The sequence below is a fragment of the Micropterus dolomieu genome, linkage group LG11 (assembly GCF_021292245.1).
Source record: "Micropterus dolomieu isolate WLL.071019.BEF.003 ecotype Adirondacks linkage group LG11, ASM2129224v1, whole genome shotgun sequence".
Lineage (NCBI taxonomy): Eukaryota > Metazoa > Chordata > Actinopteri > Centrarchiformes > Centrarchidae > Micropterus > Micropterus dolomieu.
Genome location: NC_060160.1, coordinates 477,196 through 491,377, shown reverse-complemented (window position 1 = coordinate 491,377; position 14,182 = coordinate 477,196). Strand labels below are relative to the sequence as shown.

Here is a 14,182-nt window from a genome sequence, read left to right as displayed (position 1 = left end):
TAATTAAACACACAAACATTAATTCATTTATAAAAGAAGATAACGTTTGTTTTGGAAATTTCGCAGGTCGTTTATGTTGTATTGTCACATTTAAGTAGAAATTCCATTCCTGCCATTAAATTAAACAGATGTTATCTTCATTTCCAGTTTCACCACCCTGTCCACGTTATATTAAATATTAAATATTAAATATTACTTAAAGAGGAAAAACACGTTTAGGATTTTAAATTGAAGAAAGATCCAGTTTCCCGGTTTTCCGACCAGCAGTCACTGAGTTTCCGCTTCCTGTCAGTCATTTATAAAAATATAAAATGATCCTCTGGCTGCAGATGAAGATGATTAATTATCAGATTAAAGTCATGAGTTATAGAAAGTCTGTGATAAAGGCCGTCGGTTAGAAGATGATGAAACAACTGAAAACTAAAATAAAACAGAAATGAAACAGGTGTTGTTCCGGTTCCTGCCAGCTGGTGGCGCAGTTTGTTGACAGCAGCTCAGTATCCGTATGGGAGCTGTCAGGGCGATGTCACCGCTCAGATCCTTAATATCCTGCTGCATTTAAACATCTGGACCAACATCTGGGCGGAACCTTCCCTGTAAACTGAGTAAGTTGCTCACAGTCGTCCTCCCGCTGCTAACGTTAGCCTGCCTTGCTAACATTAGCGGGTTCCATATGATGCTAGCTAGCCTGGACTCGGTGTTTCACAAGCTAACTCGGTAAATATGTTTGTTTGCTGGTGGAAACATGATGTTGTTGTTGGAAACATGATGTTGTTGTTGTTGGGATGTTCGCTGTCAGCTGTCAGACTTCAGCACAGACAGCCTCGCTAACGTTAACCTGGCGGTGCCGTCATCTCGTAGACAGTGGAGGAGACAGTGTCTCACCAAACTCCGTGTAACAAATGGTGAATTTAGTATTTCTTACGTTGTGCTGAAATCGGTTTACTGCAAAGCACGATGTAAGAGTTCTTACGCTTCGGTAAATAGTACTGTTTATTCCGCTATGTGTAGTCTTCAAAACAGCGTTTAAATGATGTTAAACTTAAGCTGTTTACGTTTCTTCACCCTGTTCGTTGCCGCCCTCCGTGACTCCAGTAAGGAAAGAATGGTGCAGGAGAAACTGCAGAAAAATCATGAAACCATAGATTTAATTGTTGTGGAATGCTTAATGATATTACCTTAAACAAACCCAAACGACTTTTACTGTCTTGTTTTTAACGTATTGTATGTTGTCAGTTAAAGAACAAGGGGACAGTAAACTGCTGATTTTTGTAACCGAGTCTGGTGCAGAGTTCTCTCCAGCTGTTCGGGGAGCAGAACGTTCGGTGTTCGTCAGACCAAACTTCCTTTAACAAAAGTCAGTTTTTCCTATCTCTTCATTTGAGCTACTATGTGTCCGCTACAAAACATGACTCAAGATCTCTAACCATCTGATAGAGTGTTCTCTTTAATTCTGCGAATGTCTGATCCACCAAACAGCGTTAAAATCAGGCATCCATCCATCATCTATAACCGCTTTATCCTTTGCCAATCGAGCTCACATTCTCATCTAAGGGCCATCCTTTAAACCTAAAAGTGACCGTGGCAGGAAGCCCAAGCTGACACGGGGAGAACATGCAACCTCCACACAGAGGTCCCAGCCAGACAACATCCAAATTATCTTACATTTAAGCGGAGACAAGTGGTGGAGAAACAGCAAATAAATCATAAACCTGTCAATTTTATTGATGTGAAATGTTTAATTATGTACCTTAAGTAAATCCCAGCGACTCATTATGATTGGTTTAAACAGCCTTGTATGTCTGAAGATAATAAAAGAGAGAACAGTAAAATGTTACTTTATTTAAATGAGTTTGGTGCACATTTACCTTCAGCAGAACAAAAAGTGTAGTTCTCTTGGTGCGCTTCTTCTCGGGTTAATGTTGTATGTTTTTAAATGGAGGTTTTGAACTGATTTTCAGGAAACATGGAGGCCCAGCTGACCCCGCCCTCCATCCTGAGAGAGTTCTGCCCGCTTTACTACCTGCTGAATGCCATCCCAGCCAAGGTACTGACCCGTTCCAAGCCAGGCTAAAACCCAGCCAAGGTACTGACCCGTTCCAAGCCAGGCTAAAACCTAGACCAAGGTACTGATCCGTTCCAAGCCAGGCTAAAACCCTGCCAAGGTACTGATCCGTTCCAAGCCAGGCTAAAACCTAGACCAAGGTTCTGAAACCAGACCAAGGTGCTAAACCATTCCAAACCAGACTAAAAACCCAGACCAAGGTTCTGAAACCAGACCAAGGTGCTAAACCATTCCAAACCAGACTAAAACCCAGCCAAGGTGCTGACCCGTTCCAAGCCAGGCTAAAACCCAGCCAAGGTACTGACCCGTTCCAAGCCAGGCTAAAACCTAGACCAAGGTACTGACCTGTTCCAAGCCAGGCTAAAACCCTGCCAAGGTACTGATCCGTTCCAAGCCAGGCTAAAACCTAGACCAAGGTTCTGAAACCAGACCAAGGTGCTAAACCATTCCAAACCAGACTAAAACCCAGCCAAGGTGCTGAAACCAGACTAAGGTGCTGAACCATTCAAATCAGGCTAAAAGCCCAGACCAAGGTTCTGAAACCAGACTAAGGTGCTGAACCATTCCAAACCAGACTAAAAGCCCAGACCAAGGTGCTGAAACCAGACTAAGGTGCTGAACCATTCAAATCAGGCTAAAAGCCCAGACCAAGGTTCTGAAACCAGACTAAGGTGCTGAACCATTCCAAACCAGACTAAAAGCCCAGACCAAGGTGCTGAAACCAGACTAAGGTGCTGAACCATTCAAATCAGGCTAAAAGCCCAGACCAAGGTTCTGAAACCAGACTAAGGTGCTGAACCATTCCAAACCAGACTAAAAGCCCAGACCAAGGTGCTGAAACCAGACTAAGGTGCTGAACCATTCAAATCAGGCTAAAAGCCCAGACCAAGGTTCTGAAACCAGACTAAGGTGCTGAACCATTCCAAACCAGACTAAAAGCCCAGACCAAGGTGCTGAAACCAGACTAAGGTGCTGAACCATTCAAATCAGGCTAAAAGCCCAGACCAAGGTTCTGAAACCAGACTAAGGTGCTGAACCATTCCAAACCAGACTAAAAGCCCAGACCAAGGTGCTGAAACCAGACTAAGGTGCTGAACCATTCAAATCAGGCTAAAAGCCCAGACCAAGGTTCTGAAACCAGACTAAGGTGCTGAACCATTCCAAACCAGACTAAAAGCCCAGACCAAGGTGCTGAAACCAGACCAAGGTGCTAAACCATTCCAAACCAGACTAAAAGCCCAGACCAAGGTTCTGAAACCAGACCAAGGTGCTGACCTGTTCCAAACCAGACTAAAACCTAGACCAAAGTGCTGAAACCAGACCAAGGTGCTAAACCATTCCAAAGCAGACTAAAACCTAGACCAAGGTTCTGAAACCAGACCAAGGTGCTGAAACCAGACCAAGGTACTGACCTGTTCCAAAGCAGACTAAAACCTAGACCAAGGTTCTGAAACCAGACCAAGTTACTGACCCGTTCCAAACCAGACTAAAACCCAGCCAAGGTTCTGAAACCAGACCAAGGGGCAGATCCAGAGCATCTGGGTTTAAGTTTAAAATTCCCTTCTATATTATGATGATGATGATTATGATGTTATTGATGAAGGCTCCTCCCTCTGTCCTGCAGGTGCAGCGTGGGTTCAGGTCTGTCCTGGTCTACCTGACGGCTCTGGACAGCAGCAGTGACTTCCTGGCGGTGGGCAGCAGCATCGGCATGCTCTACCTGTACTGTCGCCGCCTCGCACACATGAACAAGTACAGCCTGGAGGTCAGCGCTCTTCTTCTTCTGTGGTGCTGTTCTACAGGAGTTCCCGCTTGTTTGTTGTAATGTGGCGCGTGGTCCAGCAGAGGGCGCTCTCAACTTCACTAGCAGCTTGACCAGTTGCAGCCCTGATCGCAGATCAATAACCAGGAAGGATTCAGTTTCTAACCAGTCAGAGGGACAGGTCGAGGACTCGGCCGCTGCCGGTCCAGTTCATTTTGAATTAGTTCAAACTTTATGAAAAAGTCCTCAATATCCCAGAATGCATTGTGCTGCACTCATGTGATCAGTGGTGTGTTCAAGTGATCCTCATAATGTCTGTGATGTTGAATGCTGTCAGGTAGATATTTCAGTTTAAATAGAAACCAGGTGGCCTCCTTCATTCTGACTTCCTGTGTGTGTGTGTGTGTGTCTGTGTGTGTGTGTGTCTGTGTGTCTGTGTGTCTGTGTGTCTGTGTGTGTCTGTGTCTGTGTCTGTGTGTGTGTGTGTGTGTGTGTGTGTGTGTGTGTGTGTGTGTGTGTGTGTGTGTGTGTGTGTGTGTGTGTGTTACAGGGGAAGAGTGATGCGATCACAGCTGTAAAGCTGCTCAGCTGTTTTGATGACCTGGTTGCCGTGGGAACAGCATCTGGTCGAGTAGCCATCTTCCAGCTGGTGTCCCCGCTCCCTGGTCGGAACAAACAGGTGAGACGTTGGACAGGTGTGTTTCAGACAGGTGCTGCGTCCTCACTGTTTCCAGCGTCCAGAGTCGGCTCTGTCCCTGTTGGAGCGTTAATGTCTCCACAGGTGCAAACAGGAAGTCTCTCTCTCTGTAGGTCTGACACACCTGTCTCTCTCTCTGTAGGTCTGACACACCTGTCTCTCTCTCTGTAGGTCTGACACACCTGTCTCTCTCTCTGTAGGTCTAACACACCTGTCTCTCTCTCTGTAGGTCTGACACACCTGTCTGTCTCTCTCTCCGTAGGTCTAACACACCTGTCTCTCTCTCTGTAGGTCTAACACACCTGTCTGTCTCTCTGTAGGTCTGACATACCTGTCTGTCTCTCTGTAGGTCTGACACACCTGTCTCTCTCTCTGTAGGTCTAACACACCTGTCTCTCTCTCTGTAGGTCTGACACACCTGTCTGTCTCTGTAGGTCTGACACACCTGTCTGTCTCTCTGTAGGTCTGACACACCTGTCTGTCTCTCTCTCTGTAGGTCTAACACACCTGTCTGTCTCTCTCTCTGTAGGTCTAACACACCTGTCTCTCTCTCTGTAGGTCTAACACACCTGTCTCTCTCTCTGTAGGTCTGACACACCTGTCTCTCTCTCTGTAGGTCTAACACACCTGTCTCTCTCTGTAGGTCTGACACACCTGTCTCTCTCTCTGTAGGTCTGACACACCTGTCTCTCTCTCTGTAGGTCTGACACACCTGTCTCTCTCTCTGTAGTTGAGGCGTTTCGATGTGGTTGGCCTCCATAAAGGCTCCGTAACGTCTTTGGCGTGGAGTGCCAACGGGATGAAGCTTTTCTCTGGAGATGATAAAGGACGAGTTGTGTTCTCGTCTCTGGACCTGGACCAGGTGAGGCCACGCCCACACTACACTTTTAAACCAACATAAAACTGGTGAATTTGGAGAATATTTTCTGGATGAATCATTTTGTCTATGAAATGGCAGAAATAGTAGACTGGGGGGCCGGGTGATAAAAATGCAGGGTCGTAATGAATCGGCGCGGGGCCCCTGATGCAAGATGGTCACAGCGGGCCCTCCCGTCACAATCAAAGTAGCATAATGTCAGTAGCAAATTAAATAAGTGAAAGCTCGCAGTGCACAGCTGACAGCTAAACGAAATGAAACCAAACAGCATTCTATAAAGAAGTCTGACTGATGGACCAGCTGACAGATCGCTGGTGGAGCAGATTAAAACGGGTGACGCCACCATCACACATGAAAACATGACCATGTCTGTTCAAAGGCATTATAAACACAAAACACACGTGTGGATTGATTACTGGTTTTCTTCCCATGGCAGCCACACCGTCCCGAGCTTTTTGCTCTGCAAACTCGTTTATTAAACCTTTTAAATCCAGCTGGCAGGCAGGGCCTTCTCAGTGTGCGACAGTGTGGCGGGTCCAGATTAACGGGTCGGGGAGCTCATCAGGTAAGACTTGATAAGTATTAGTTTGGAAACAGATCGTCAGCAGTCAAACGGTGCAGACTGATGTTACCCCGAAGCTTGCAGTTGTTGTCAGAATCAACATCTCGGTTAGTTTCCGCTCTTCAGATGCGGTCTGTTAAACACCTGCACAGTGACGGGAGTTGCGTGGGAAATGTCGAGCTTATGTTGTTTTTGTAAATATGACATCACTCACTTACTCACATGTTTCAGGCTGTAGAAGTCTGAAAGTGCACGGGGGCACGTAACGTCACTCGTCCTATGATCGCCGCGGTGGACTGTGATTCCTACGTGCGTGCAGATCTGCGCATCACTAGTTGACTGTAATGCAGATGGAATGTTTGGGCTGTCTGCCACGATAAGATCTTTGTGAACCGTCTGTTTCAACGGATGGCAGCGCTTTGGTCTTTGCAACGGAAATGATGTCGGTGTTTATACAGAGCGTGTAGTCTCTAGATAACACACACCCTCCTGGCCCTGTGTGTGTGTGCAGGGGGTGTGTAAACCTGTGCTGCTGTTGGAGGAGTCTTCAGGTGTGGTTCAGATGGAGTACAGCCACCAGGTGCTGCTGGTCTCTACACATCAGAGATCTCTGCTTTACTGCACACAGAAACAGGAAGTCCAGCAGCTGGGTTCAAAGCCCCGCAAGAGGTAAACACACTACATACACGTGATATTCAACATGCATGAAATATAAAACGCACTAAGGACTGAACAACAACCAGCCGGGAGCGCACTCACATAAAAGAGGCGGTGTTAGCAGCAGGTGTCACCAAACAGATCTGAGTCACATGACCTTGTATCACCAAGGAAACCTGGAAAAGGACAAACTACTCAAAGACAGAAGAAGATGTCAAGACACCGTCCACACACAGAGAGAAAGAACCGGAACTCTGAACAAACAAAAACATTTGGGTCCAACATGGAGAATAGACAAGAATATAAAAATGTTTAGAGGACGCCTCCAAAACCACAAATGTACATTCTTATTAGATACCGTTGCTCTAGAACATACACAAAAACAAACTAGGGCTCTATGATTTCAAACAAAACCTGCAGAAGACCCGCGGGAAGAAAGTGTCAGGGGTCAAGTTGTTTCACAGGACCCCTCACAGTACATGTACTGCAACAATGCTTTCACTGTGAAATGTACCCTGTTAAATAGTATTATGGTATCTTAATATTCTACTGTAATTGTCCCTATAAATAATTGCACATATAGTTTGAATATTTCTATATACCTATTTGAATGATACGTCAATTAATTTTTTTAATTAATTGATTTAATTTGTAGTAACACGCTCATGATAGTTTTTACTTAGGATTAGTAGTTTTTGTAGTACTCTAACAGTATTTCTGGTGTTGGTCGCAGCAGCGGCAGGTTCGGAGCCTGCTTCCTGCCGGGTCTCTGTAAACAGAGCGATCTTCAGGTGTTTGCTGCTCGACCTGGACTCAGACTGTGGAGGTCCGACATCAGAGGACAGGTGGAAGACACCAGACTGCTGAAGCCACTCTTCACCACACAGGTGCTCTGGGAACGTCCTGCTAACATTTAGTAGCGGTACTACAGCAGCAGCTGGTAGCATTCACTAGAGCTACCGGTACTCCTGCTACTGTATCTGTTTGTACTTACTCATCCAAGAAAAATGGCTGTTAATAAGAACATAAATTACATGTTCTCTGTCTGGCTCAGATTCCTCAGTTTGAGTTGTTCCCTCGTTCTGATCCAATCGGAGCTTACCGTCCGGCAGACAGACAGCTCGGTCTGCTCAGCTGTTTCCTCAGAGAGGGCTGGATCCTCAGCTGGAACGAGTACAGCATCTACGTCCTGGACTGTCTCAACGAGGTACTGCAAATACTTATAGTACTTTGTTAATGAGTACTGCATTTATTGTTGTGTGGATGTTGTTGTTGGTGGATGTTGTTGTTGTTGTTGTTGGTGGATGTTGTTGTTGTTGTTGTTGGTGGATGTTGTTGTTGTTGTTGTTGTTGGTGGTGGATGTTGTTGTTGTGTGAATGTTGTTGTTGTAGTGTGGATGTTGTTATTGTTGTTGTTGGTGGATGTTGTTATTGTTGTTGTTGGTGGATGTTGTTGTTGTTGTTGTTGGTGGATGTTGTTGTTGTTGTTGTTGGTGGATGTTGTTGTTGTTGTTGTTGGTGGATGTTGTTGTTGTTGTTGGTGGATGTTGTTGTGTGAATGTTGTTGTTGTTGTTGTTGTTGTGTGGATGTTGTTATTGTTGTTGTTGGTGGATGTTGTTGTTGTTGTTGGTGGATGTTTTTGTTGTTGTTGGTGGATGTTGTTGTTGTTGTTGTTGGTGGTGGATGTTGTTGTTGTGTGAATGTTGTTGTTGTTGTTGTTGGTGGATGTTGTTGTTGTGTGAATGTTGTTGTTGTAGTGTGGATGTTGTTATTGTTGTTGTTGGTGGATGTTGTTATTGTTGTTGTTGGTGGATGTTGTTGTTGTTGTTGTTGGTGGATGTTGTTGTTGTTGTTGTTGGTGGATGTTGTTGTTGTTGTTGTTGGTGGATGTTGTTGTTGTTGTTGGTGGATGTTGTTGTGTGAATGTTGTTGTTGTTGTTGTTGTTGTGTGGATGTTGTTATTGTTGTTGTTGGTGGATGTTGTTGTTGTTGTTGGTGGATGTTATTGTTGTTGTTGGTGGATGTTGTTGTTGTTGTTGTTGGTGGTGGATGTTGTTGTTGTGTGAATGTTGTTGTTGTTGTTGTTGGTGGATGTTGTTGTTGTGTGAATGTTGTTGTTGTAGTGTGGATGTTGTTATTGTTGTTGTTGGTGGATGTTGTTATTGTTGTTGTTGGTGGATGTTGTTGTTGTTGTTGTTGGTGGATGTTGTTGTTGTTGGTGGATGTTGTTGTGTGAATGTTGTTGTTGTTGTTGTTGTGTGGATGTTGTTATTGTTGTTGTTGGTGGATGTTATTGTTGTTGTTGGTGGATGTTGTTGTTGTTGTTGTTGGTGGTTGTTGTTGTTGTTGGTGGATGTTGTTGTTGTTGTTGGTGGATGTTGTTGTTGTTGGTGGATGTTGTTGTTGTTGTTGGTGGATGTTGTTGTTGTTGTTGGTGGATGTTGTTGATGTTGTTGTTGTTGATGTTGTTGGTGGTGGATGTTGTTGTTGTTGGTGGTGGATGTTGTTGGTGGTGGATGTTGTTGTTGTTGGTGGTGGATGTTGTTGGTGGTGGATGTTGTTGTTGTTGGTGGTGGATGTTGTTGTTGTGTGGATGTTGTTGTTGTGTGAATGTTGTTGTTGTGTGAATGTTGTTGTTGTAGTGTGGATGTTGTTGTTGTTGTTGGTGGATGTTGTTGATTTTGTTGTTGTTGTTGTTGGTGGATGTTGTTGATTTTGTTGTTGTTGTTGGTGGTGGATGTTGTTGGTGGTGGATGTTGTTGTTGTTGGTGGATGTTGTTGTTGTTGGTGGATGTTGTTGTTGTTGTTGGTGGATGTTGTTGTTGTTGTTGGTGGATGTTGTTGATGTTGTTGTTGTTGATGTTGTTGGTGGTGGATGTTGTTGTTGTTGGTGGTGGATGTTGTTGGTGGTGGATGTTGTTGTTGTTGGTGGTGGATGTTGTTGGTGGTGGATGTTGTTGTTGTTGGTGGTGGATGTTGTTGTTGTGTGGATGTTGTTGTTGTGTGAATGTTGTTGTTGTGTGAATGTTGTTGTTGTAGTGTGGATGTTGTTGTTGTTGTTGGTGGATGTTGTTGATTTTGTTGTTGTTGTTGTTGGTGGATGTTGTTGATTTTGTTGTTGTTGTTGGTGGTGGATGTTGTTGGTGGTGGATGTTGTTGTTGTTGGTGGATGTTGTTGTTGTTGGTGGATGTTGTTGTTGTTGTTGGTGGATGTTGTTGTTGTTGTTGGTGGATGTTGTTGATGTTGTTGTTGTTGTTGTTGGTGGTGGATGTTGTTGTTGTTGGTGGTGGATGTTGTTGTTGTTGGTGGTGGATGTTGTTGTTGTTGGTGGTGGATGTTGTTGTTGTGTGGATGTTGTTGTTGTGTGAATGTTGTTGGTGGTGGATGTTGTTGTTGTGTGGATGTTGTTGTTGTGTGGATGTTGTTGTTGTGTGAATGTTGTTATTGTTGTTGTTGGTGGATGTTGTTGTTGTTGTTGGTGGATGTTGTTGTTGTTGTTGTTGGTGGATGTTGTTGTTGTGTGGATGTTGTTATTGTTGTTGTTGGTGGATGTTGTTGTTGTTGTTGGTGGATGTTGTTGTTGTTGTTGGTGGTGGATGTTGTTGTTGTTGTTGGTGGATGTTGTTGTTGTTGTTGGTGGATGTTGTTGTTGTTGTTGGTGGATGTTGTTGTTGGTGGTGGATGTTGTTGTTGTTGGTGGATGTTGTTGTTGTTGTTGGTGGTGGATGTTGTTGTTGTTGGTGGTGGATGTTGTTGTTGTGTGAATGTTGTTGTTGTTGTTGTTGTTGGTGGTGGATGTTGTTGTTGTTGTGTGAATGGTGGTGGATGTTGTTGTTGGTGGATGTTGTTGTTGTGTGAATGTTGTTGTTGGATGTTGTTGTTGTTGGTGGTGGATGTTGTTGTTGTTGTGTGAATGGTGGTGGATGTTGTTGTTGTTGGATGTTGTTGTTGTGTGGATGTTGTTGTTGTTGGTGGATGTTGTTGTTGTTGGTGGATGTTGTTGTTGTTGTTGTTGGTGGATGTTGTTGTTGGTGGATGTTGTTGTTGTTGGTGGTGGATGTTGTTGTTGTTGGTGGTGGATGTTGTTGTTGTTGTTGGTGGTGGATGTTGTTGTTGGTGGTGGATGTTGTTGTTGTGTGAATGTTGTTGTTGTTGTTGTTGTTGTTGTTGGTGGTGGATGTTGTTGTTGTTGTGTGAATGGTGGTGGATGTTGTTGTTGTTGGATGTTGTTGTTGTTGGATGTTGTTGTTGTGTGGATGTTGTTGTTGTTGGATGTTGTTGTTGTGTGGATGTTGTTGTTGTTGTTGTTGGTGGATGTTGTTGTTGTTGGTGGATGTTGTTGTTGGTGGATGTTGTTGTTGTTGTTGTTGGTGGATGTTGTTGTTGGTGGATGTTGTTGTTGTTGTTGGTGGATGTTGTTGTTGTTGGTGGATGTTGTTGTTGTGTGAATGTTGTTGTTGTTGTTGGTGGTGGATGTTGTTGTTGTTGTTGTGTGAATGTTGTTATTGTTGTTGTTGTTGGTGGATGTTCTTGGATGTTGATCTCATTGTTTTGTGTTCGATGTTTTCAGGTGATAATCGGAGCCTTGGAGAGCAGTGGAGATATTGTTTCAGTGTCCTGTTGTGACAACGAGATCTTCATCCTGAAAGGAGACAGAGACATCATCCGTCTCTCTAACAGCCCAGAGGGACTGGCCTCCAACTGTGAGTACTACTGTTAATACTCAGAGATGGGGACTCGAGTCCGACTTAAGTCACACATGGTGACTCCAGACTCGACTTGAGACTCGTCCTCAAAAGATTTCAGACTTGACTCAGACTTGAGGTGCGGGACTCGTGAACAATGAGAGAGAGAGTTGACAAAAAAACTTCATACAACAAAACCCAAACAAAGAAGCGCTGAACGCAAAATAGGTTAGTAACCTGAGGTTAGTGAACACGGCCATCTAACGTTAGCTTGCTTCTTGCTTTAGCTACGACCTTCGGGAGGTTAACTCCGACTGTTGATCATTATGAGAAGATGAATGAGCGTTTGTTTGCTTTCTAAACTAGTGGTGGTCGATTAACGTAATGATTTATGTCCCGCTGGACGTAAATGATTATGTTAATTAACGTGATGGCTGCCATCATGTTAATTATTAACGGTGGCTGAAAACAGGTCACAGGTTTATTGTTGATCGTGTAAAGTTGCAGCTTTATGTAGTTAGAACGTTACACTGGCTTTGAGAGTCTGCGGTTGGTGTTGCAGTAATTAATAAGCTGTCATGAATTGCACTGCACATTGGTTGTGCTCTGTAAGTGAAAAACAGGTCACAGTTACAGACTTTCCTTATAGCTCTGCAGTTTTATCCAGGCAGCCTGGACTGAATGCAGCAGGTGATACAACATTCATTATAACCACGAGAGACTTGACTTGGACTCTAGCTCAGAGACTGGTGAGCATCTCTGCTACTACTGCTAATAGTACCGCTGCTACAGCTGTAACTGCCCACCCTAACCGTACACTGCCTCTCTTTTAACCTCCTGCTGAAGTACTGAAGTACACCTCCAGCAGCACAGGGGGACGGGCCTCCAACTGTAGGTAACACCACCTCTGCTGCTGCGGCAGCCACCCGACCCCGGTGCCCGACTTTAAACATCTCATACTAACACAAAGCCTGAAGGTCTGACCCAGCTGTTATTACGGCCGCCACTACCAAATACATTACTACTAATATTTAAAATACTACGTCTCTGTTCCTCAGTGTCCGAGCTCTCTGTCCGCCTGTCCTCTCCTTTGGCCACACCCACCGTCCTCCCACCGATGGGATCAGTGGAAACAGCTCAGCCAATCAGAACTATGGCTATCATCGTAGAGGCGGGCGGGAGGGAAGAGGGAGGAGGAGGAGGAGGAGGATGGGAGAGGCACAGCGAGGAGGGAGAGAAAGAGGACGAGGAGGAAGGAGTGGAGGAAGTGGAGGAGGCAGAGGAGCAGCTGGAGGTGACTGGTTTCACTGGCTGACACATTTCCACCCTGGTTACCAGTTACTGTCTGTAATGTGACCTGTTCTGCTCCATGTCCAGCAGGCGGAGCAGCTCGGCCAGCGGTCCGGTTTGTTCACCACCAGCTCTCGGAGCCGCAGCAGCTCTGTCACTTCCTGGGACAGTCTCCATGGAAACGCCCCGGTGACCACATCCTGCGAGCTGAGCTGCAGGCGCTACAGCGCCCCCCTGGGTCAGGGGGAGATGCTGCAGGAGCTGGTGGTGAAAGCCATCAGAGTGAAGAAGAAGAAGAGGAGACGACAAGGCAAGCAGGACGACAGACAGAGAGACAGACTGAGACAGACTGAGACAGAGAGAGACAGAGAGAGACAGACTGACAGACAGACAGACTGAGAGACGGACTGAGACAGACTGAGAGACGGACTGAGAGACGGACAGACTGAGAGACGGACTGAGACAGACTGAGACAGACTGAGAGACAGACTGAGGCAGAGAGAGAGACAGACTGAGGCAGAGAGAGACAGACTGAGACAGAGAGAGACAGACTGACAGACTGAGGCAGAGAGAGACAGACTAACAGACAGACAGACTGAGAGACGGACTGAGACAGACTGAGACAGACTGAGAGACGGACTGAGACAGACTGAGACAGACTGAGAGACGGACTGAGAGACAGACTGAGAGACAGACTGAGAGACGGACTGAGAGACGGACTGAGACAGACTGAGACAGACTGAGAGACAGACTGAGGCAGAGAGAGAGACAGACTGAGACAGAGAGAGACAGACTAACAGACTGAGACAGACTGAGGCAGAGAGAGACAGACTAACAGAGAGAGACAGACTGAGACAGAGAGAGACAGACTAACAGACTGAGACAGACTGAGGCAGAGAGAGACAGACTAACAGAGAGAGACAGACTGAGACAGAGAGAGACAGACTAACAGACTGAGACAGACTGAGGCAGAGAGAGACAGACTAACAGAGAGAGACAGACTGAGACAGAGAGAGACAGACTAACAGACTGAGACAGACTGAGGCAGAGAGAGACAGACTAACAGAGAGAGACAGACTGAGACAGAGAGAGACAGACTAACAGACTGAGACAGACTGAGGCAGAGAGAGACAGACTAACAGAGAGAGACAGACTGAGACAGAGAGAGACAGACTAACAGACTGAGACAGACTGAGGCAGAGAGAGACAGACTAACAGAGAGAGACAGACTGAGACAGAGAGAGACAGACTAACAGACTGAGACAGACTGAGGCAGAGAGAGACAGACTAACAGAGAGAGACAGACTGAGACAGAGAGAGACAGACTAACAGACTGAGACAGACTGAGGCAGAGAGAGACAGACTAACAGAGAGAGACAGACTGAGACAGAGAGAGACAGACTAACAGACTGAGACAGACTGAGGCAGAGAGAGACAGACTAACAGAGAGAGACAGACTGAGACAGAGAGAGACAGACTAACAGACTGAGACAGACTGAGGCAGAGAGAGACAGACTAACAGAGAGAGACAGACTGAGACAGAGAGAGACAGACTAACAGACTGAGACAGACTGAGGCAGAGAGA

At 45.5% G+C, this 14,182-nt stretch overlaps 1 protein-coding gene across 4 annotated transcripts in view; it reads left to right on the top strand.

Annotated features, from left to right (window-relative positions):
* The first annotated feature begins 295 nt into the window (after window positions 1-295).
* tecpr2 (tectonin beta-propeller repeat containing 2) overlaps window positions 296-14,182 on the top strand; it is a 20,745-nt gene continuing 6,858 nt past the window's right edge. Inside the window, exons 1-11 of one of the 4 annotated variants that reach the window (XM_046061951.1) lie at window positions 296-605; window positions 1,962-2,047; window positions 3,690-3,830; window positions 4,378-4,506; window positions 5,255-5,386; window positions 6,475-6,632; window positions 7,354-7,507; window positions 7,675-7,827; window positions 11,193-11,325; window positions 12,366-12,601; window positions 12,685-12,907. In XM_046061951.1, coding sequence (XP_045917907.1) covers window positions 1,967-2,047; window positions 3,690-3,830; window positions 4,378-4,506; window positions 5,255-5,386; window positions 6,475-6,632; window positions 7,354-7,507; window positions 7,675-7,827; window positions 11,193-11,325; window positions 12,366-12,601; window positions 12,685-12,907 — 1,540 coding nt within the window. In that variant the 5' untranslated portion in view covers window positions 296-605; window positions 1,962-1,966. Of the gene's footprint in view, window positions 718-1,961; window positions 2,048-3,689; window positions 3,831-4,377; window positions 4,507-5,254; window positions 5,387-6,474; window positions 6,633-7,353; window positions 7,508-7,674; window positions 7,828-11,192; window positions 11,326-12,365; window positions 12,602-12,684; window positions 12,908-14,182 lie in introns of all 4 variants that reach the window. The other 3 variants (XM_046061949.1, XM_046061947.1, XM_046061948.1) reach the window with 3 other exon arrangements.